This window comes from Kogia breviceps, chromosome 2 (genome assembly GCF_026419965.1).
Source record: "Kogia breviceps isolate mKogBre1 chromosome 2, mKogBre1 haplotype 1, whole genome shotgun sequence".
NCBI lineage: Eukaryota > Metazoa > Chordata > Mammalia > Artiodactyla > Physeteridae > Kogia > Kogia breviceps.
Window position 1 is genome coordinate 147,645,089 of NC_081311.1, and position 25,373 is coordinate 147,670,461.

A 25,373-nucleotide genomic window follows, 5' to 3' on the forward strand; every position below is an offset into this window, starting at 1 on the left:
GCCCCGGGGCAGCACCACATGCTGTATATGTGATAACAAAACACAGAAACACGCTTAGGCATTTAATTGATGAACGTGGGGGACTATGATTTGATCTGCAATACACATGAATTAGTGAATATAGTGAGCTTTAAAGGGTTCTATTCAATTCAAGTTACTGCCTTGCTCTGACTAGAGGTCATACTTCCCAAAGTCAAACTGGCTCTTACTTGGCAGTAGCCACGCAAGCAACAACAGCTGATTGAGTTTCTACTGTGTTTTCTACCACCAACAAATTCGCCTGAATCTCAAACTCCAGGGAATGCAGCACTACAGCTGCTGCCATGTTTGTAATCTCCCTGGACCCGAGCATCAGAGCAAGGTTCAAATTCCCATCTCTGGATCAATAACAGGCGAGGAGGCAATTTAGATAGAGACTTGGTTATTTAATGACCTCTCCTGTGAAGTCTATTAATTCTACTTGTGTAAGTCAGGTATATAAGTCCATTGTAGCAAATGAAAAAACATCATTGAAAATTTGAGACCCAGCCTTTACAACATGGCTCATTAGCATTAATGTAATTGAGATATTACTAGTTTTTGCTATAACCCCATCTACAGACAAGTAATTTTAAAAAAATTTATTTATTATTTATTTTTGGTTGCCTGGGGCCTTTGTTGCTGCGCGCGGGCATTCTTTAGTTGCAGCGAGGGGGGGCTACTCTTCATTGCGGTGCGTGGGCTTCTCATTGTGGTGGCTTCTCTTGTGGAGCACAGGCTCGAGGCTCACGGGCTTCAGTAGTTGTGGCACGAGGGCTCAGTAGTTGTGGCTCACGGGCTTAGTTGCTCCGCGGCATGTGGGATCTTCCCAGACCAGGGCTTGAACCCGTGTCCTCTGCATCGGCAGGCGAATTCTTAACCACTGTGCCACCAGGGAAGCCCCCAGACAAGTAATTTTTTATTTAGTCAAATAGTAGCTTCCTGGTTTTATTCCTCTTTGAAAATGGGAAATAAAATTCTTCAAACCACTATATTCACTTTGTAGAAAAGGATTTTCACACATATGGTTTTATTGAGTGGCCTTGTCCTTTGCACTGTCTTGGTTCAATAAATTATGATAATGGCAATTATTCCTGGAACCCCTAAAACTCATCATTTTTGGTATCTATCTGCTGTTCTTGTGTTGTGTGGTGCCATGTTAACCAAAATGTGCATATTGGAATCATGCACAGAACCATGTAAATCAAGGAGGACACAATCACAATATACACATGGTTCAATTAACACAGTTCTGTGCTGCCGGAAGCCGTCCAGCATTGCCAACTATTGCCTGAGCAAAGCTCGGCGAGAAGTTATGGCATGAGGAAGCAAAGCTCCTCTCCTGGTGGGCGGCGGAAAGCATCTCTTCTGATTCTAGGAAAATTCTTGCTAAAAACTAAGGGGGTTTCTGGAGGGTTTAGGCCAAGAAGATGGAAGTATTACAAAGCAAATCCCCCTCGGTACGAGACCACAGCAACCCCTGTAACCACAACAGTAGCTATACCCACTGTAAATAATTTACTTTGGAAAAAAGTCCCTTGGTCAGGCAACAAAGGAGTGTTTCAATTAAGGAGTAGAAGTTTAAAGGAAGAATTAGATGAGTTATGGCCCATAGAAGGAATAAGGGATATAGAAGGGAAGCAAATAGTGGGGTATTATGTACAGGATGCCCCCAAATGGTGGATTATGTGGCATGCCCCCTCTCCGGTATATTGGAGGAAAAAGAGAGAAGCGGAAGGACTTTACTGTAAATATTTTACGAATGAATTATATGTAACTATGAAAGTTAAAATTGATTGCCTTACGTAGAAAATAGAATTGTATTTTCGCACAATGTGTTTTGAACAAGGTACTGAGAATACTGGGACACAGGCCAATATATGATGTTAGCTGAAGTAGAAAAGAATAATTAGCTTTCTAGACCTAAACATCCTGTTTGCGCGAAAAGATCTTAAGACGGAACAATGCTTGCTAATGTTTCTGTGTGTAGGTGTAGAAATGAGGTAATGAGTCAAAAACAGGAGTTACATAGAAAGTGCTGATGCTATTGTTTAGAAAATCCTATATAAGAAATGATATGTCAAAAATAAAGCTGTCAGAAGCTTAACAGAAGCTCCCCAGGAGAGTTGTAAATATCTTGGGAAATACCTGGCTATGGTGACGAGGAAGTTTTGTGCAACAGTGGGTATATTCAATAAGTTTACGGTACAATGTCCGCCCCCATGGCCTCCTAGAAGTATAAATAATGATGTACATTGTTTTGATTATAATGATAGGGTTAGAAAATCTGTGGATGAAATGTTGTATTATTGTTTTTAACATGTTTAAGTTTATGGCTTGATATTATTGTTTTTAACATGTTTTGAGCAGAATGTGCAGGTACAAAAACACCTTAATCTTCTGAGAAAAATGAGGAAACCGCAGACAGAGTTCCTGACCTAGATGTGAATGTACACAAGAGACGAAAGAGAATGGAGACAACAAGAAAATTACTTAACTTGTTTAACCTGCTGATGTAAACTACTTTTGTTTTTTGGTTTATGTAAGGGACCTTTTGGCATGGGAATGAAGTTGTTAAGATTGAAAATGAGATTATTTTACAGTATAAATGCTTTGGAATCATGATATTAAATTTGTCAGATCCTTGCATCCTCTGAGGTGTCTTGTGATCTGTCCACGCCGACTCCGTCTCCCCTTTGGGTGAAACCTGTTCAGCTGGGGCTGGTCCCCGGCACTGTGCAAAGTGAGAAATGCCTTTGTGTAAACATGTTCTGGGCTGGGAGGCAGGGAGGATGACACTTCTAGTTTTGCCAACCTGGGGTAGGGATGGTTGATGAGCAGTAGTGAACTTCATTCTGTTTGAATATAAAGCCTAATGTGGGATGAAGAGAATCCTAAGGAGACACGCCCCTATCCTCCCACCATGCCCACATGCTGCAGTTCCCATACCATCATCTATTATCACCAGGTAAGGAGCTGCATCTAAATGGTAGCTTATGCATAAAATAGATAACCAACAAGGATCTACTGTATAGCACAGGGAACTAGACTCCACATTATGTAAAAAACTTTAATGGAAAAGAATCTGAAAAAGAGTATATATACATATATATATAAAACTGAATCGCTGTGCTGTACACCTGAAATTTACATATCATAAGTCAACTATACTTCAATGAAAAATGAAAAATAAAAAAAACTTACGCAAACCAAGAAATAAATAGTAGCTTAAGGAGGACACATTTTATGAAATTACCTTTCTTAAATAGCCCTCTACTGAGGCTGTTAATCGCTGTCTATGAAGAGCAAATTCCCTGTGCGCTGAACACTGTTCAGTCAGATGATCAACTCGCCTCTTGATGCATCCCATCATCTCATGGACACCGGTCACCCGAGAGCTGAATGGAACAAGCCAGCTGTTAGTTCACTCCACCCTCAGAGAGAGGCCCCAGGAACAGGGAACATTTGAAAATGAACCTTTCATGATAAGTATGACTTGATAAAAGTTATTAAGCTTCAGGCTTTAGGATAATAGAAGTTAAGAAGCCGTAGTCCTGGTACAGCAGAGAGCAAAACCAAATTATGTTGTTCTGTTTAAGTCAGTCAGTCCTGAGGGAAAAGATGAGATATGGGTTTTTGTAACCAGGTCTAATCTTCTCTTCTAAAGGTTCACTTTTTAATATTTCTTTAAGATATTTTGAGAAGCTTACGGCAAAAACACAGTATGTTTGCCAAGAGCTTTCCTGGGGGTGTTATTTAAAAGCTTCATTTATCTAAAGATGCTCCTTGAATAGAAATGTAGATCAGCCAATTAACAAAACACTGAATGATACAATAGGGTAAAATATTTATGTAACACTAAGGTCCTTGTTCTGTATACTTATGAATGCACAAGGCTGTAATCATTAGGTGAAAACCAAGGTATCACCAACAACGAGGAATCTGATGTACTTGTTCATAAAAAGAAACCAAGCCTCACATTGTCATTTTGTACTTGTGCTGGCCTCATGAGAAAAAGAAAAGTGACATGACAGCTCATAAAATGAAAGTGTCTTTAAAACAAATGAACTTTGAGTTGGACCCCATTTACTGTGGTCTAAAGACACATTAGCAAGTTTCCTAAGCATTTCCAACATAGGCTTACTAGCAATGCAAGACAATGAAAGGACATTGCTGATCCAGTGAGCACTTTAAAATTTTTCAACCTATCCCTGAGATAGAGCCTCTCCCAGCATATAAGAAGTTGAAGTCTTTAATTTCCTATCAGTCATTTCCTTCCAATACTCATAAAGATGAGCTGATAACTCTTACATTTAATTACCCAGAGCTTTAAAAGATATTGGAACAAGATACAGATTTCAGTAGTTCTATCTCAAAAAATTAATTTATGACTCTGTAAAAATGAATTGAATTAGTAATGAAATGAGGGCAGGATCCCAACTGCCTGAGAGGGAACGTGACTTCAGAGGAATGACAATGAGGCTGCCAAAGAGTTTAGAGGTCATCAGGCAGCTTGAGAATCTTGTTGAAGGCACACGGGATTCAGGTGTGTCCTGTGGGACCACCGGAGTCCCACAGAAGTTTAACTGGAGGGAAAATCTTATTCCTGACGCCTAAGGTCCCACAGACATTACACTTGAAACAACTTGTTTCACATTTTAATAACTCAGAGACAGTGAAGAGTATAATCAAGAAATCAGGAGAGTTTAGCAAATAATCCTTGTACTTATATCTGCAAATTCTGTAAAAATATTATATTGGTAACAGGAATCATATTTTAACTACATTTTAGACTTTGCATGCTAAAAAGGCACTTAAAAGCCCAGTTGCCCTATATGTTATGGTTTTTCTGTAGAACATGCAAATTTGGAATGAGAAAGATAAATAAAAAAGAAAAGGTGAATAAGAATTGTGGAAAATAGGTACAGAGAATAAAGCTTGTCAAAGTAAATGGGTAAACATTTTCTAAAAATAATCCATTTACTGTGACAAGGAACCATTTTTAATGTTTTAAGTAATCTCTTCTAATTCTCATAACTACCCGATGATCTGGCTATAACTGTTATCTCTCTTTTGCAGATGAGCAAAGTGAGGTACAGAAACGCTCAGTAACTTGCCCAGGTCACATTTATTAAATGGCAGGGCTGGGATTTGAACCTATTCATCTGATCCCAGAGTCCACGCTCTTTACCACCTCATAGTACCTTTTCTGAGTCCATGACACATGACGGGGGGAGGGGGGGAGTATTCTAAAATTTCACTTTCCCTTGAACTCAGTGTTGATGGAAACAGGATTAGCCCAACTGGCATGCTCTTTTGAAATTAGCTGGCTTCTCTAGGTAATGAAATGTCTGTCTGTAGTTTGCAAAGTGACCACTAGAGGGGCACAATATCTTATTCAAATTCACATCTTGAAGGCCCCTCCAGCACAGAAAATGGAAACGGGGAAAAAAAACAAATCAAGCATTCCTTCCGTAAAAATATTGCTCTCTAGCAACTCACAATTTTAATTTTAGATGAATCACAATGAGCCAAATAGGATCTCTCGCTGTCTTTGGATGGATCCTTCATTTTTGCAGTACGCGGGCCTCTCACTGCTGTGACGTCTCCCGTTGCGGAGCACAGGCTCCAGACTTGCAGGCTCAGCGGCCATGGCTCATGGGCCCAGCCGCTCCGCGGCATGTGGGATCTTCCCGGACCGGGGCATGAACCCGTGTCCCCCGCATCGGCAGGCGGACTCTCAACCACTACGCCACCAGGGAAGCCCAGGATCATTCATTTTTAATTTTCCAATGACCTAGGAGGTCAGTCTTATTTTGTGCTGATTTATGCCTTATCCTGTATATCTACTGCATTATAAATTAAGGGAAAATACAACATTCTTTTCATTCATTTATCCTCTGTAGCCCTGAGCACATAGCCTTATAAGAAGTAGATCAATGCATATTTTCAAATTAAATAAAGTACACTTTGATCAATATATAAGGGAAGACAAGATACAGATTTAAGGAGCAAGAACATATGCACAGATAGTTACTGTATTAAAAATGTCACTAGTAACAGTTTCTAATTATTTTTAAACAAAGATGACTTTGCCCTTTGCCCAGTTATAGAAGTTTTAGGCTATCCAAAGACTGCCCAATTTCTTCTTCGATGGTTTAGGATTCATAGTTAGGTTGACTGATACTTCCCTCCACTGTTTCAAGCATTATAGGGACAGACTGAATTGCCTGTCCTATGTGCATTCCCTTCTTATTTGTGGCTTAGACCCCATCCTTAGTACAATAAGTTCTCAATTATCTTGCTTACCCTAGCCAGCTCCTATTTTACTCTGTCCTCAGCTAGATCATCTCTGTCTAATCAGGCATTAATCCCTTCCTTCTACCTGATTCCCAGTTGGAGTATATCTGTCACACTCCTAACCCCAGGACCTCTCCCTCTCCATTCCTCCTTGGTGAAAACCTAGTCTGCAGCTTACAACCAGGCCTATTCTACCATTTTCATTTGGAAACATGAAACACTGATTCCAGACATTTCTTCTGAACATTCCAAACCATTTTTTTTTTTTTTTTTGCGGTACGCGGGCCTCTCACTGTTGCGGCCTCTCCCGTTGCGGAGCACAGGCTCCGGACGCGCAGGCCCAGCGGCCATGGCTCACGGGCCCAGCCACCCCGCAGCATGTGGGATCCTCCCGAACCAGGGCACAAACCGTGTCCCCTGCATCGGCAGGCGGACTCTCAACCACTGCGCCACCAGGGAAGCCCCCAAAACGTTTTAAAACATGTATAGCACGCATACTGCCAATTTCCTCAGAGCCTGAAATGCAGATGGTTTGATCAAAGGAAAAGTATGACCTCACACTCTGCTAGCAATTCTTACATGAACTGAAAATAAATTAATAGAATTCCATCAGCCACCCAGAAATGAGTCCTATTACTTAACGGTAATATTAAATAAATGATGGGACAAGAACTGGGGGTGGATAACAGAAACTTGGTTGACGGGAGTGCCCGGGCATTTTGTTCTGACTCTGAAGCCGCATTGCTCATGTGTTGCCTGATGGGGTGGGAGAGGAGCTACCAGTGGACCAGCTTTCTAGGCCTAACAATCTGTGGCTCTGTAACTTGCATTGGAAATACTGCTTGATCTTTGGGCTGCCTGTCTATGAATGGATTAGATGATTCCTGCCTGTAGTATGAGCATGGGGTACATCAGGTTATTCCTGACATTGACTTTCACTTCTTCAAGCAACACAGATACTCTGGAGTGACAGACTGTGAAGGTTTCTTTAGACATTTGTTAGAAACTCCATCATGGGAGTATTTTCTCCCCTATTCATTGAGACAGGAGAGGGGAGGAAAGGGGGAAAGAAAAATGATTGATTTTATTTTTCCCTCCCAGAGAGCAGAGACATATTGACTTCTGGCTCACAAATAGACTGCTACATTTGCTGTATGGAAGCGGTTGCCCTGTCTTTGCATCTGTTACAAACCAGGGCTGCGGGAAGAGAATAAATCCCAATGTTAATGTGTTCTAATGATTCTTTCCTGAGAGCAGCAAGTTGCTTTCAAACCTTTCATAAATTACTATTGGCAGCCCATCTGGATTAGGAGCTGAACCAGATGCTAAGCACGCGCCAGCTCACTCTGTCTCATCAGAAGGAATCAGTTGATCATATTTTTCTTTCTGTCTATTGACAAATTATACTTTGAAAATGGGAAAAAAATATCTTCCTTATCTCTTGACAGGAACGCTTCGTGTTTATCATCTCTATTTTGGAGGAAACAACCACCACTATCTAGTTTTCATCCCTACTTTGAAAAAGTGCCATTCGAACTGTGGAAGTGATATGTATGTTTTTACAATAATTTTTTTCTGACTTAAGTTGTACACATTGAGAATCACTGCCCACCAAACATATCACAGCCACATGTATCTCTTGTATACACATGACAATAGAGAAACAGCAAGTAGTAAGTGGGGCTGAAACTACAGGGTTCCTGGGTTCTGGTCCAGATCCATGCAGAGATGCCCACATGTTCCATTCCTATGAGGCCAGAGAGACCAAAACATGTCCTACATGAAGGGTCCCATAGCTGGGATTCTCCCTGAAATCAGTAACAGGGATGGGATTCTCCCTCTTGTAAAAGGAGTTTGAAAAATGCTATAGCCCACTGCTGCTGAAGCCAAGGAATCAGACATAGCAGAGCAGTCAGGAACCCCGACTGTGCCCCAACTTGGATTTCTGGCTGCACCTCTGAGAGCCCCAGTAGCTCTATGGGAGCTCGGGTGACCCTGATCACATAACAGAAGACTGATTCTGGACAGGAGACCCTGTGAGTTCAGGTGGAAGTCATTGCAAAGCTGCTAAGGAGAAAAGAAAAAAGAGTAGAGAACAAAGCAAGGACAATAAAGCAGAAGAACAAACACTTCCCATCCAGAAGGACAATCTAAAATTTCAAAACACATGAGGAAAATGAATCCTAAGAAAAGACACCCAACAATCAAGAGCTAAATGTACTCTACCAGAAATGAAAATAAGTAGAGCAATCTGAAAGTGACTTTATAAATATGTCTTACATCACCAGAAAGATAAAGGAAAAATGAATACCCATAATAAAGAAACAAGAAACTCTGAAGCAAAAGCAGTCAGAAGTAAAACAAAATTGGATAGGAAAAAGAATGAGTTAGGAATCCTAGAAATGAAAACAATATAGTTATGAAAACAAACCAAAGAATTCAATGGCTGAAAACAAAGGGAAAATTAACAAAAGAGAAAAATCAATATGAGGGATTCATTGGGAACGCAATGCAAAGAGATAAAGGAATGAAAAATATGAAAGATAGTTCAGACATCTAAGATAGACTGGGAGCCTCCAACATTCTTCTACTGGGAGTTACAGGAGGAGAGAAAAGAGAGAAAAACAGAAAATCAATATTTAAATTGCTGAACATTTTCCCTGATTGATGACATAAATCCTCACATAAAAGGGGCACAGTAAGAGCTAACCAGACAAATATTCTCATTTGAGGTAATTTAGAAGATATAAAAATACATTTTAATGTATTTCCTTCCAAAAAGTTTTTCTCTTGGGCGTCCTTTCCACCCCTTCCCCTCCAAAGTTAGTAAGATGCCATATACATATATGTGATTTGGATCCTACATTATCCTCTTAACATTTTATTGTGAGGATACTCTCTGTCTTCAAATATTCCTCAAAAACACTCTTCTGATATTGGCTTAGATTATTCCATACTGTGCTTGCCCTTAAACTATTGAAACAGTTTCCTATTTTTTTGAAAATATTTAGGTGGTTTTCAGGTTTGCACTATTATAAACAACACTGTAATGAGCAGTTTATTCATATATTTGTCCACTCACATCTCTTCCTCTCTTCTTTCTGGTGTTCCATCCTCGCTAAGCCCTCTCATTGGACAGTACTCCCCCTCAGCTGTCCAAGGCACAGATTTCTGCCCCTTTAGTCAGGCTTCCTCTGTAGACCCTGCAGTTTCAGACCTTCTTACTCTGGGATCCTTGCTATTTCACATCACATAATCAGTATCATAAATGAATAAATTCCTATTGCAGCGAGTGACTCCTAGATATTTTACAAGAACCTAATCTAATTAGTCCGACATTTAATAGAAAGGGTAAACTTTGGGTGCATTCCATACTAAGAGTTTCAGAATTGTACAAGCCTTAACAATGGTAACAGATCCAGATTGCAATTATGACATTTACTCAACCCCCAAAAAGAACAACTTAATACAGACATGAAAATATTTGGAAAGTGGCTGAGTTAACACTGTCATAACTCAACTTTGCAATTTCCTAAATTTCAGTATCTGATATTTACCATCTAAATATATCATCAAACTTTTTTAAGAAAAGTTATTTTAAGTTCTTAAATTCTTGGTAGAATTCCTACAAAATGTGACAAATAGATGACTCTGATACAAAGGGATTTCTGATTTTGTTTCTTTGTTTTGTTTTATGTTGTTGGAGGGTGGGGATTAGTTTTGTTTGTTTTCCACATAAAATCTTTTAAAATATTTTTGCTATGACATAAACTTTCCTTTATGCCACGCCAGCCCCTTAACATTTCAAATCAAGTCACCTAGTATGTAAATACTGAGATAAGGACAATAAAAGAGGTTTCCTACATGGTTGACCTTGAGGGCTGACCTCAAGCTGACATCATGGTCTGGATGGGGAGATGATGCTGTCACAAGTCAAACAACTAAGAAATGAGTCAGAACACCACAGAGTAAAAAGTGAGATAGAGCTGACAAATACAAAGGAATTTAAAAACTATTGTGTGGTAGGTATTGATTAGGTTCATCCTGGCTGGAAGATGTAGACCCTTCACCCATCTTAGATTATCAAATTCAACAATGGTCTTCTCAAGTCTCACTCCTTCACTTGACCCATCCTGGTCACAGGAGCTTGGGATTGTGTCTCTCTTCTCTGAAGAGATGGCCCTAACACCCACTGTCCCCAGGGCTTCCTCAGACCTAGATCACACTCCCTTGACATGGCATTCCCTTACTGGCCGTTAATAAGGTTCTGAAGACTCAAGGCCAGGTTTATGTATCTTTGACTATCCTTGAAGCCCAGTGCTGGTATGTCATACAGACGCTCAATAATGTTTTAAATAAACAGAAAGAAAGAAAAACTTTGCAGGGAAGGTGAGACTTGAGTTGAAATTAGAAGATAGATGCAGCACATTTTAAGTGTGTTAGAATAAAAGAAAATATCCACATTCACTAAGTGGTCAGCCTCCTTGCTAATGACTGAAGTTGAAAGAAAGGAGACAGAGCTAGCAACCTAACGGACCAGTTCAGACTTGCACTCACTCTACCCCTTACCACTGTGTGACAGGTAGTAGGTAAGTTATTTGAACCTCAGCTTCTACACCTGCAAAACAGGGACAATGGTAATAGAAGTATCTGTACAACAGGGTGGCTTGAGGATAAAATTTGTTAATGTAGATAAAGTACACAAGTGTTACCTTTATTACCAACAAGCATTTGGACATAGTCTAACTCCAACCTAACTATTTTATCTTGTCTTATGACTTTTCCCCTTGTCACCCTCTCCTCCAGACACACTGTACTTCTTTCTGCTACACCTTTGCTGTTGTTCTGCTAGGTCCACTCATCTCCCGGCCATTTGCATGGTAGCTCCTTCTCCTTAATCTTTCCCTGACTACAATGTCTAAAATGGTCCCCTCCTCACAGTCACTCTCTATCCCATTTCACTTTTTATTTTTTTCATAGTTCTCATTGCTGTGTAAGAGCATCTCATCTGTTGATTTATTTGTTGGTTGACTGTTTCTTCCCACCAGAATATAAACAGCATGAGGGCAGGCACTTCACCTATCACATTAGATGCTTGGGAGCACCTGATCTACAAAGACACTCAATAATATTTTGGGAATGAGCAAATGAATGACTGAATGAACCATGCTCTGTCTAAAGTTCATTATCATTCACAATATCAAACAGGGTAAGTAGTGGTAGTCAACATAAATGAAAATCGTGAAAAGAGAATGCAAAATCCCAACTTATCCCTGTTTCTATTTCTCTGTAAAATATGAAAATATGAAGAATCAACATTAAATAAATAACAATAAATGTTAGAGCAAACGGACAATACTTAAGGTTATATGAAAGCAAAGTATTCAGTCAGGATGAGGTTTATAAGCTTAAGTTCACCACAACAAGGTAGAATAAAAACTGGAACAGTCTTTTATGCAGGAACAGAAATTGAGTCAATGCTGAAGCAAGTTTACCTGTAAATCTTAAATTAATTTTAGCGAGAGGAAAAGCCAAATGAATACTCTATAAGGTAGTCTGGTCTTAGTGGGTGTTTCTATGTTTTTGAGTTTTGTATCTTTTTGAATTATAGTTTTGTCTGGATATATGCCCAGGAGTGAGGTTGCTGGACCATATGGTAGCTTTTTTTTTAGTTTTTTAAGGAACCTCCATACTGTTCTCCTTAGTGGCTGCACCGATTTACATTCCCACCAACAGTGTAGGAGGGTTCCCTTTTCTCCACATCCTCTCCAGCATTTGTTATTTGCAGACTTTTTAAATCATGGCCATTCTGAATGGTGTGAGGTGGTTTCTAACTGGAGTTTTGATTTAAATTTCTGTAATAATTAGCGATGCTGAGCATCTTTTCATATGCCTGTTGGCTATCTGTATGTCTTCCTTGGAGAAATGTCTATCTAGATCTTCTGCCCATTTTTTGATTGGGTTGTTTGTTTTTTTGTTATTGAGTTGTATGAGCTGTTTGTATAGTTTGGAAATTAAGCCCTTGTTGGTCTCATTATTTGCAAACGTTTTTTCCCAGTTCATAGGTTGTCTTTTGTTTATGCTTTCCTTGTTTTTGAGTTTTGAATTCGTAGCTCACTGAGAAACACAAAAAAGGAGGTTCCTAGTTTTTGGCCAATTATGGAAAACTTCACCCTCACACAAGGTCTCCGACCCAGCACTTCCAATCACCACAGCTTCCTGTGGCTTAATAAATGTACTATTCTGCTTGGCAGCAGGGTACCTTTGGGCTGCCTTTACACTCAGTGCTCAGAGATGATGCTAAGCAAGGCCTAAGAGGAGGTGAGGGGGCCGGAATCCAGAGCTTTCAACCTCACTGTAAGCCTGGCTTGACCATTATCAGATCCCATGATAGGTAACTCACATCATAACTAAATGCAAATGAATGCACTAAAATGGCTTTGATGTTAAAGTGTACTTAGGTTATGTCACAGATATCACACTCTGAAAAGATAATAAACAATTTAACAATGACTCAGAATTATCACCTGAGCATTAGGGAGGAAAAAGAAGGGCAAGGAAACATGTAAATAACCATCATTTATTTTGTGAGGCTGCTCCAATTTCAAAGGTATTTGATTCCAGGTTAGAAAAACAGTGTGGATCTGTTCCTAAAATAATGACAAAGTTCTCAGATTTACTGGGAAGCTTCATCTTAGATAAATGTGAACTTCTGAAGTCCTATTTTATTAACTAACTGGAAAAAAAATTAGATCAAAGGGTCTCTGAAATTCCTATCTGCCCCAGTACTAAATTTTACCTTTATTACCTCAAGATAAATGTTTATCTGCTCTATTTCTAATATAATCTTCCCCAGTTAGTGAAAATGAATATGATTTGGTACAGCTAACTCTTCCATAGTCATCTGAAGCAACCATGTAATTCTTAATATGTTGCTTTTAAAACTTTTTGTATAGAAGGTAAATAGATAAATGAACCAATTATTTATCGGGCGCTTTCTATATGCCAGAGTGGTGTTATTGCATTTGATTAAAACATCCTCTATAAAATGCATATTTCCATTTTACCGATGAGGAAACTTAGGTTCAGAGAAGTTAAAAGTCATGGCATTATTTTGGCTCTCAGAATGCATGAAATAAAACTCCTTTGATACTAAGTCCTAAGCTTCTTATCCACACCAGTTTTCAAATGTCTGATAGTAGGAATTTTAGTGTTTTGTGTCCTAGTAGTGTGGCTGGCATTCAGAAGTCTAGGGAGCCATTGTGATGTTCAGTAACACGTACTTTTCTCTGTGGAATTTATGTTTATTTCTATTGTCATTATTCTAAACTCCACCTTCTCTCCAGCTGTGGCTGCAACTTGAAATCTTCTTCTGCTTCTCTCCCATGGTGGTGACCCAGGTCGTTGAACAGATAAATCATTAGATGAGGAAGGGAAGCAAGTCCCAAATGGTATGCATGGCATTGAGGTCAGTAACTACGTGTGGCTCTGGTTTGCGACTGAGATTCTAATGCGTTTCAATTCAGCTTCTAATGGATTTCTATTCTACCTCTACCCTCTGAATCAAAAATGTCCTTTGCCAAGTAACAATTGCACTTTACCTTCAGTTCCTCCTGCAAAATGGAAATAGTATTGATTTGTAAAATATTGTGAAATCTCAGGGCAACCAAACACCTTGGAACTACTATGAACGCTCATATATCTAGGATGCTGACAGAAATCACACTGCTAATTTTTTTTTTTAATCCAGTTACCTACCATTAATTCAAGTTTCTTGAAATGGTCCCTAACTATTACTTCTTCTATTAAGACTCAGTCTGCAACCTGACGAACAGAACTATAGATGTCCCTTTGAAAAACAATATATATGTAAAATTTAAGACTAGAAAGAGCAAAGAAGGCAAAAAGAATGAGACTAGCTAAGTAAATAAACATGTCGACCATTACAAAATGGATGGCCAAAAAGAATCACTAGAATCCTGAAAATAGACTGTAATGTAAAATAAAAGCACTTCTCTTATATTTAAGTATTGAAAATAAAGCATTACTGATTAGAACAAACAGGATAAAGTTTAGCAGTAATAACTTGTGACCAGCTTTCCTACTCTTAAGACTTAAGCATCAAAACTAAATACGGAACTTCAGTTTCTGGTTAAGAAGCAGGGACTGGATTTACCCTCATGCCTTAAACAACTCAAACATTGAAGGACAGGTAGCAGAGGACAGTGATCCCTGAGAGAAGGGAAATGAATGAGGTGAGCCTTACGATTGCATCAGCCTGCTGCCTGGGAGGTAATTTCCAGACCAAAGCTCAGGGAAGTGGAACAAAACAGAGTCCAAAGGATATACTGTTTTGAAGATACAGAGATCAGACTTAGGGGAGGCCAAGGCACCCAGAATTTCTGGGGCAGCGTATCAGTGACAGATCTTCAGATCTGGGGAGGGGTCTTTGGCTGCTTCCTGATCCACCCACGCCTGAAAGGAAACTGTCTGAGGTCAGGGAAAGCACCACAAGTAAAGAGTGGCCTGAACAGAGAAATAGTATGTATCTATGCTTTGAGACCTACTTACATGAGACCATGTAAACTGACATGAGACCATTCTCCAATTACAACTGGAGACCTCACCACTTAATCCATCATCACATGACTCAGATCAGTGTCAAACAGGTACACTGAGTCCAGGCACAACAAGTCCAGGCACCCCATAGGATATCTTCTGCCTGGTCCAAGACTCTTCTACGTTCTAGAAGACTGGACCTGTAGCAGGGGAGGGGAGAAAGGAGCTCTCATACCCATAGGGGCCAGACATGAGAGCACTGGTTCTCCTAGAGCCGAGTGGACACACCATTACCTGATGCATGATGTGGAGCCAAAGTAAGGAAACTTAGTAACTACAGCTATTGTTAGTTTTCCAAAGGTGAGAATTATTTGCCCTTTTCATAGCCTCAGCTTTTTAGCTCCTGCTGGAATATCTTGGATTATTTCTGATCTTGACTTTGCATGGTCCCATAGCAAGCATCACAAGCCCTGATTAAATGTTATCTGTCTGGAATCAGATTATCTTCTGAAAAGAAAATTCCCTAAACCCAAATTTACCAAATCAACACTTGTAAACATGTCTAAAATAGAGCAGAATGAGGGTTTAAACAGAAATAAAATAATTTTTACCACATTTGACCTATTTCATTGCTCCTTAAATTGAATGTCTTCGAGTTTCAAGGGGACTGTGGATATGGAAGATAAAAACAGGACTTACCCCATTTGCAGAAATTTTTTTGTCTCTCTCTGTCAAAACATAAGCCCTGCCATCATTTCTTCCTAGTCAGTTTCTGTTCCATCATCTGCTCTTTCTGTCATCTCCATTTTGTCTTCCAATCCCTATTCTTTTTTTTTTTTTTTTCTGCGGTACGCGGGCCTCTCACTGTTGTGGCTTCTCCCGTTGCGGAGCGCAGGCTCAGCGGCCATGGCTCACGGGCCCAGCCGCTCCGCGGCATGTGGGATCTTCCCGGACCGGGGCACGAACCCGTGTCCCCTGCATCGGCAGGTGGACTCGCATTCAGTGCGTCACCAGGGAAGCCCCCAATCCCTATTCTTGATCATACGTTCTCACTGCATTCTCTTTCTGCTTCTCAAGGTCCTTCTCTCTCCTCATTCCCACCCATCTCTAAGATATACCAGAGTATATCACACTGATATACTCACTGAATGTGCTCATAAAAACAACCCACCCTAGCACACTGGTTAAGAGCACGTGGTCTAGGATGCACTAGACCATGAATCTGGATCCATGCACTTGAATTCAAATTCTGGCTCTGCCACTAACTGACCAGCTGCATGACCTTTTGCAAGTTACTTAACCTCTCTGTGTCTCAGTTGCTTGTAAAAAGAGAACATTAATAGTATATTCTATGCCTTGTAGAGTTGCTGTGAGGATTAATGGGATAATGCTTCTAAAGCTGTTGCGACAGTGCCAGGCAGGTGGTGGGCTCTCAATTTTTAAAACTGTAATTATTATTAATTAATAAAAATGTCATCTTTTACTTAGGGTTTTGCTTGGTGAGCCATCAAGCTCATAAATGGAAGGGAATTCTAGAACTTTATTTTTTCCAGAAAGGAAAAAAGGGACAGAGTAGATTCAAGGCTTACGAATTAAAAGGGAGGAAGAAATCCCACGGAGATGCTAGGATATAAAAAGTATACAGAAGAAAAGTTCTGTCTCTTCTTTTGTTCTTTCCCTCCTCCCTCCTCAGAAACTCATAGAAAGAAAGCTTTAGCCTCTTCAGGTCCTCAGGTCAGAATACAGCCTCACTTCTGGATGAGCAATGCTGTGTTCAGAATTACTGTTGACCAAAATTCAATAGATCATTTTAAGCCATGTCATAATGCAGTAAAACATTAGAAGTAGGAAAAAAAATCATGCAACTTATTTTTTAACAGACTGTGGAAACTGTCAAAAAGCTTGTCACACTGAGGAAGAAATAAACTTCACTTACCTGCAGGAGGCTAGTTGGTTGATTAAGTCTTGTCCCTCTTGCAAAGCATCAGCTGTGCAGTCTTTAATTTCTCTGTGTAATTCCTCATGCCTTGCTGCCAAGACAGGCAAACTTAAACCCTCTGATTTAAGAAGCTTAAGATAAGCTTCAACTCTTCCAAGTACATCAAATGCCTGCCAAAGAAAACATACTTTCATTTTCTGCTCATCTAGTTTAAAGTCTACATCAATGTGCACACAACATACTAGAGATTAAACCAACCTGTTCAATTTATTGGTTTGATCATAACCCAAAACAACAATCTGAGTCTTAGAAAATAGCTGTATAGCTTTAAGGCTCCATTTAGGGAAACTGATCATAGTTTAGTTCAGCACAGATAAATGTCAACCCCGTAAAATTACCAAAATGGTTTACATTGAGAATGTACCTATACAACACAGTTATAACTATATAAAATTTGGAGAGCCAGGTTTATTTTTTGCACATTCTGTACTGGATACAACTAATGGATGAGATGTTTTTAAAATATTATGCAGACTTTCATAACCTGAATATCTCTGTAAAATTCTTTTTAAAAATTCCCAATAAATTGCACTTTGAACCTGAAACACCATGGGGAAGTATTCAAAAAATTTGGGGGCTTTTGTCCCTTGCCATTCTGAGTAAAAGATCTGCCTGCTCCATCCAAGGCATCCGTCTGTCTACAGAGAAGATTGGGATTTGGTTCTGAAACAGTGCAAAGACTAAGACCAAGGTAATATTTAGCTTCTGACACGTAAAACAGGATTATGCAGGAAAAAACATCACCTTGCAAACCAAGATACTGTCTTGAGAGAAGATTTTTGAATTTCTTTATTTTCTTCCTTTATTAGCAGATCAACAACCAGGTATGGGGGATTAAGCTTATAGAATTAACATAGAGTAGAGAGGAGCTATCCTTTTGGCCATTAAGGCCTAGTTGGCATTAAGAAGGGGGAATACATGATATAAAAGCAGTAAAAGAGGACTGTGGCAATACGAGGAAAAAAGAGATCAGAGTGCCATGGTCTTCATAGGTCTCCTGATAGCCCATCTGTGAACTTGGGCCTGGAGAGCAGGAGATGAGTCAGGTAAGTTGAAGAGAAGGTGAACAGAAAAGGAGCTCTTGCCACGTTGCCCTCTGGCTGTACTGGAAGAAGCCACCTTACAGGGTGTCCCACACCCCTCTGAAGAACAGTCCTAACCCAGCAAGCTTGACTGGGCCACAGTCAGCAGGGGCCTGAAGCCTAGCCTTCCTGGGCTGTTACAGTTGGAAGCCAGTGAGCTCAGCAGGGGGCCACCAGGTAAACTAGGAAGACTCCACAATGAGAGCAATGGTCTCGTGAGTCGACTACCACTGAGAAATGAGAGAGACCAGAGAGGGGGGCAAGGCTGGGTTGATGATGAGGGAACGCAGTGTAAGCCAAATGTAGAGGTTATAGCCGGGGACCTGTGTAACAGCACCCATACCTCTCCACCTTGGCCACCTTTGAAGGGAGTGAGTTGTTTTTTTTTTTAACTTTATTGAAATATAGTTGATTTACAATGTTGTGTCAATTTCTGCTGTTCAGCAAAGTGATTCAATTATATATATATATATATATATATATATATATATATATATATGGTTTATCACAGGATATTGAATATAGTTCCCTGTGTATATAGTAAGAACTTGTTTACCCATGCTATATACAATAGTTTGCATCTGCTAATCCCAAACTGCCAATCCTTCCCTCCTCCACCCCCCTTGCCCCTTGGTCACCACAGGTCTATTCTCTATGTCTTTGAGTCTGTTTCTGTCTCAGAGATAAGTTCATTTGTGTCGTATTTTAGATTCCACATATAAGTGATATCATATGATATTTGTCTTTCTCTTTCTTACTTACTTCACTCAGTATGATAATCTCTAGGTCTATCCACATTGTTGTGAATGGCATTATTTCATTCTTTTTTATGGCTGAGTAATATTCCATTGTATATATGTGCCACATCTTCTTTATAAATTCATCTGTCAATGGATATTTAGGTTGTTTCCATGACCTGGCTATTGTAAATAGTGCTGCTATGAACACTGGGGTGCATGTATCTTTTCAAATTATAGTTTTGCCTGGATATATGCCCAGGAGTGAGATTGCTGCATCATATGGCAACTCTATTTTTAGTTGGTTTTTTTTTTTTTTCGGTATGCAGGCCTCTCACTGTTGTGGCCTCTCCCTTTGCGGAGCACAGGCTCCGGACACGCAGACTCAGCGGCCATGGCTCACAGGCCCAGTCGCTCCGCGGCACATGGGATCCCCCCAGACCAGGGCACGAACCCGTGTCCCCTGCATCGGCAGGCGGACTCTCAACCACTGCGCCACCAGGGAAGCCCTACTTTTAGTTTTTTAAGGAACCTCCATACTGTTCTCCATAGTGGCTGTACCAATTTACATTCCCACCAACATTAGGAGGGTTCCCTTTTCTCCACACCAAAGGGAGTGAGTTTTAATGGCAGAATTGGAACTGGACAAAATTTGAATTTACAAATGAAGTTTTTCAGATACTGTCATATGACTTATATGTTGAGAATCTGTTTGCCCACCAATGTCCTCATGCCTTCTGAATCTGCATTTACTGAGAGTGTATAAAGCAAATTCATTCCCATTTGTTTAGTAGATGATAGGAAGTAATACAAATAATCACTACAGTTTAATGAGAACTATGTGCTTCTTCTCTACTTCGTGTTTCACAATTACTTTTCATTTTGTCAACAAATATTTCTGATCGTCTGCTGAATTCCAGGCGTATTGTTCTTAAGAGCCATGGGCGGGAGCAAGAAATTATCCCCCTTATATGACTGAGGAAACTGTGTCTCAGAGAAGTTAAATAAATTTCACCAAGTCATACTTGTGCTAAGGGACAGATTTGGTAATTGTACTCAATCTGTCTGGCCCCGAGGGCTCTGCTCTTAAATCCTGGGCTATGGTGCCATGTAGCAAAGGATTTCTATGGCAGGTTTATGAGAGAGGGGCATTTCCAAGAAGACCGTTAATCTTAGGTGGAAAAGGTAGGATTTAAAAACTTACTTTTTGTAAATAGTGTCTACTTTTCCTTCTTACAGGTGAGAAAGAATACAGAGAAAGATTGAGCTATTTCTCTTATGTTTATAGGACTGTAAAAGAAAGACAGTTTTATTAAAGAAACTTTGAACCTGAAGAACTCTTCCTTATCTGATCCTTTTTCTTTCCTGCAGTTGGCAACAGAGCCAAATGTCTCAAGATGCTGATGTTAGAAAAGATGATTTGAATTGCTTCCTGGATCTTTCCATAACACACTGAAACACCATTAGGCAATAACCACTGTTTCTGGAATTTTTTTTTCTATTTTTAATTTTATTGCTTATTTTGAATAAATTGGAGTCCCTTGTTAACCAAGGGTTAGTTTTAAAGTCAGTGCCTAAAGCAAAAATCTGGTGTAGTCAAAAAAGTAATCATGAACTCCCTTAAGTCATGCTTCAAGTTTAATATATGCTTATAGTAATACATACTCACACTTAGGACTGAGAGCCACCAAGCTAGGATAAAGGAAGAAATAAGGATAAATCTATACTTAGACGTCAGGACATTCACTTCATTCTTTCTTTAAGATAATTCTCAAGTTCTTACTGTGAATGGGGAAGGGATACAGACTTCAAAAGTGCTTTTTCTTGCCTGTAAGTTTAAGTCCATTCTATCTTAATATTAAGTCATTATAACCTTAATAAATATCGTGTTTATTGTTGAGAATTAAAGAAGGAAAACATATGAAAGTAACAAGGGCATGATGGTGGAAATGTAGTAAGTACTCAGAAAATATTTACTGGTTCTTACTCTAAATCTTGATTGATCAGACACATCTTTGAAAAATCACTGAGAAGAGCACGGTCACCTGCTGCCTGTCACTCATCCTATGTGGCTTTTTCTCCTCATGTCCCCACTGAACAGCTGCTACTCTCAGATCCTTGGTCACTGGTCTCATCTTCATAGGAGTTAGAGTCTAAAGCCACTTCTACATTAAACGCATGTGTGATGTGACTCCACCCTATTCCTGAAGGTTATCATAAAAGTATCATTTCCTAATGGCACGGAAATATATTGAAGAGCTAAACATTCACTAGAAGGAGGAGGTGGTAGATCAAGGACCAGTATAACCCATAACTTAGAATTAAAATAGCCAGATTTTCTTCTAGAGCTTTTTCCTCAGAAATATCAAAGTGTAAGGAAAGTATTTATGAATTACTCTATGTATCATACTTAATAGAACTATAGCAGTAGAAAGGAGGTGAGTGATTTCTTTCCTTCATTAGCTCAACGAATATATTTACAAAGATCTACTATAGGTAAGAGGGGCTGGATGCTGTAAGAGAGCTTATTCCTTACCCTTAATCCTAAACTTAACCCTAATGGGAATAATCTACAGACACAGATACAGTTAAATTTCTTAATTTTAAGAGGAGACCTCTTTCAAGATTATACTGTCTGTGATTGTCTGAATCATATGCAAAGCTCCTTTCTCTTATTCCCACATAGAAAATGATCTAAGTATCATTGTTCTCACTTAATCTACCCCCAGAATAGAACTGAGTGCTTGTGTATTTACCAGATCCGTAAGGAACCTGATATACTGGATCCAGTCTGGAAAGAATCTCTTTGTTGCACACATGGTACAGAACAGGTTATTTCCAGCAAGAACACTGTGACCTCCACATAAATGCCTTTGGAATTAATATTTTACATTTAGGATTTTTTCCTTCACATCCCCCTCTTTTTTCAAACCTTGTGTGAACGTCAAATAGAGGTTTTATGAGTGGACTAGAATAAACAAGGATATAGGCACAAGGATGATATTTTCTCCCTCTGGGTTCTAGCTCTTCTTGACTATTTTTTTTTTTTTTTTTTTTTTTTTTTTTTGTGGTATGTGGGCCTCTCACTGTTGTGGCCTTTCCCGTTGCAGAACACAGGCTCCGGACGCACAGGCTCAGCGGCCATGGCTCACGGGCCCAGCCGCTCCGCGGCATGTGGGATCTTCCCGGACCGGGGCACGAACCCGTGTCCCCTGCATCGGCAGGCGGATTCTCAACCACTGCGCCACCAGGGAAGCCCTTCTTGACTATTTTATATGGCACCACTCAGTTCTCAAGCCGACAAGGAGGAGACGAATCAGCTCTTTTGGCCCTGGTTTGGGAAAGCGTAAGGAGTTGCTTAGGTTTTGTGTTCTAAGATGCTAATAAATATCTTTCCTTTTTCCCTTGTTAAGCACAGGATCCCAAGCAGGCTGCACCAAATCAAACAGAGATGATATCAAGACTTGGCACATTTGATTCTTTTAGAAATATCTATGAGATTAATATGTTTAGCAGGAACCATGAATCATGCAGCATAATTCTTATATCGTGCTGTTTCACAAAGATGTTTAATAAGTCATATTGTTTACTTCTTGACTAATTTGAAGAGAATCAACATTAAAAGAAAGAAAACAAAAACCACTGTAGAACCCTGAACATTTCCTTTCATGAACCCCAAGGCTGAAGAATGAGTTTGGTCAGAACCTTTATAATTACCAAGGATGCAAAACTTAACTCAGCTTCTAATTAGAGCACTGAACTCCACTATCTGCAGAGATTCAATTTTCCTCTGGGTTCAGTTTTTTTAAAAGACCAAAAGCTTCAGTGTCTTTTCCTAAACATTACCTGAGATAACTTCTGGTGGCTCCCAGTTTGGCAAGCTGATTCCTAATTCAGGTCCTGTCCAAGAATTCAAATGCCATGAAGATGGGGGCAATAGGGTGATGTAATTTTCAGCTCCTGATACCTGCTTGCCTCTTCAAAGTAGTTGCATCTGGGCCCCAGAACTCCCTCCGTGTTACAAGGTTGATCAGTGATGTTACTGAGAGGTGTTTAAAATCACAAGTACCTAAAGCAGGGTTTTACCTCACAATTTGAAAAGCTAAAAAAAACACTGGACAAGAAGGCATTTGGGATTGAAAGTGGAGTGTATCTGAAGCCTTTGATTAACAAGGAATTGGAGGAACTTTATATATTGACCATTTCTTACTTTTTCTGAGATGAGTCTATCTTAGAGATATATAAACTAGACCCATAAGTAGAACTTTAGCCAGCTAGTCACTTTATAATTTCTGGTTTTCTTTTATCTAAATTGACCCAAATGGTTTTAGGATGATCTTGGGAATATTAACGTGGAATATGTCCATTTGCAATGTGCAAAGCACTTTTTTTCATTTATTCAACAAATGTTTATTGAAATCTATGGAGCAGGTATGAAAATGAACAAAAGCATAGAGGTCATGTTAGAGTGGCGAGTGCAGTATTAAATGCATATATAATGACAAATGATGGCTAGCACGTAGAAGTGCTTGGCTGTTCTATGCACTAGTCATGTATTAACTCATTTAGATAAAGCAAGGACTCTGTGAGGTACATATAATTGTTACTTCTATTTTACAGATTAGAAAGCCAGATGCACAGGAAAGTTAAGTAACTGCCCAAGGTCACAGAGCTAATAAATGTCTGAGACCAGATTCATACCTAGGCAGCCTGGCTCCAAAATCCATTATATTATGTTACAAAAGTGTCATCCTAGCAAATGTTTCTATATATTCACTTAATACTCCACAATTCCATTTATTTATTTACACTCCAATTCTCCCCTGCAAAGATTCTGTACATTTATCACTGATTTTAAGAACTTTCACTACTTTCATTACTGAATGTTCCCTGAAGTAGAATTGTTAGACCATTTTATTTATTTATTTATTTTTCCTGTTGGGTGATACAGTTGATTTAAAGGCAAACTCGCTTTCTCCAGGAGTTCACTTACACGGAGGTAGCTGCCTAAGAATATCTCTTCCCCATGACAAACCAAGGCAATCAAACCATACCCCAAAGCAGAAACCCAACAGAATAAGGCTATCGGCATTGTCAGATAACACTCAGAAGCAGGAAAAAAAATTATAAAACTATATGATGATTGTCTCTTCAGCACTGCATTTAGCCACATACTTGTTTATTAAATTTTTTTTTCTTTTCAAACTAGCTAAAGAAAATAGTCTCGAGTAGGGTTAGTTCTTAAAGCAACAAACAGAAAAAAATATGTATGTGTATATAGTAAAATCAAAGAATGACCGCACGTCAGAGCTGGTGAGGACCTTGAGCCCTGGTCCTCACCCGCGTCATCTGCCACTCTGAGCGCAGGCCTCTCAAGGTCACCCCGTCAAGGTGTTAGACCGTTTTAGAAAAGAGTAAACTCAAGCTCAAAATGTAAATTGATTTGTCACATAGCCAATCATTTATTCACTCATTCAACAAAGTGTTTTGAACACTAGGTGTCATACAAAGATGATTAAAACAATCTCTCTTTAAGGAGCACAGAGAAATACTATGGGAATAATAAGAAATAAGCAATTAATGCTGCCTGAAGACCTCTCAGAGGAGGTGATACGGGTGATGACAAATCTCTTTCTACATCACTACCCTCCTTCTTAGATATGACACAGAGATTGAACTTGACATTTGTGTTCCTGTGTATTAAAGTAATTAAGCTCTTCTCTTTCAAAATGATGTAATCCCAACTATGTTGGATCAATGTAATCTCTTGTGAACAATATAATGTAGCTAGTTGGCCTTGAAACTCCACCGTTTCTAATATTCCACTGCTTTAACTCATTCAAATAAATTTGAATTGAGCATCTACTACCTGGAAGACACTGTTCTAGGTGTTCTGGTGAACACAAAGTAAAATTGACATGTTACTTACCCTGAAGGAATTTTAATTTAGCAAAGGGAAGTAAATCTACCCAGAAATATCTGTAATACAAGGAAGAGTATATTTACTGCCAATGGAGGGGACCAACAGTCTGAAATTATGCATAGAAGGGAAACCAATTAATACATTCATACCTTAGAATTCAGTTGATATTGTGAAAGATATTCATGAGTGAGTGACAACGAAACTGAGTGTCTTGATGATAAGACTATTAAATGTAAACTGAGTTGTGGGCTTTCATGAGAAATGTAAGATGTTAAAGGTATTCCTTGACTTTGATATTTTTTCTATTTTAGATAGATATTTAATAATTGTATGTTAATAGTTTAGCCATCTTTATCAAATGTTTACTGTGGTTTAAATAGCCTGTCCCTTGAAGTGAGAGCGTGGCATTGACATATATTCATTACCAAATGTAAAACAGATAGCTAGTGGGAAGCAGCTGCGTAGCACAGGGAGATCAGCTCTGTGCTTTGTGACCACCTAGAGGGGCAGGATAGGGAGGGTGGGAGGGAGATGCAAGAGGGAGGAGATATGGGGATATATGTACACATATAGCTGGTTCACTTTGTTATACAGCAGAAACTAACACAACATTGTAAAGCAATTATACTCCAAAAAAGATGTTAAATAAATAGCTTGTCCCTGAGCTCGAAAATCACGTTTTAAAACCATCCTCAGAGGGAGCACAGGAGCAGATTAAATTAAGATATCATCTGCATCTACAGGAGGAGGTTTGC

General features: G+C 39.3%; 1 protein-coding gene across 10 annotated transcripts in view; it reads right to left on the reverse strand.

Annotated features, from left to right (window-relative positions):
• CCDC141 (coiled-coil domain containing 141) overlaps positions 1-25,373 on the reverse strand; it is a 218,812-nt gene that overhangs the window by 78,359 nt on the left and 115,080 nt on the right. For all 10 annotated transcript variants that reach the window (XM_067026390.1, XM_067026391.1, XM_059053584.2 and 7 more), the window contains 2 exons: positions 16,814-16,986; positions 3,275-3,416 (listed from right to left, as the gene is read on the reverse strand). In XM_067026390.1, coding sequence (XP_066882491.1) covers positions 3,275-3,416; positions 16,814-16,986 — 315 coding nt within the window. The remainder of the gene's footprint in view (positions 1-3,274; positions 3,417-16,813; positions 16,987-25,373) is intronic.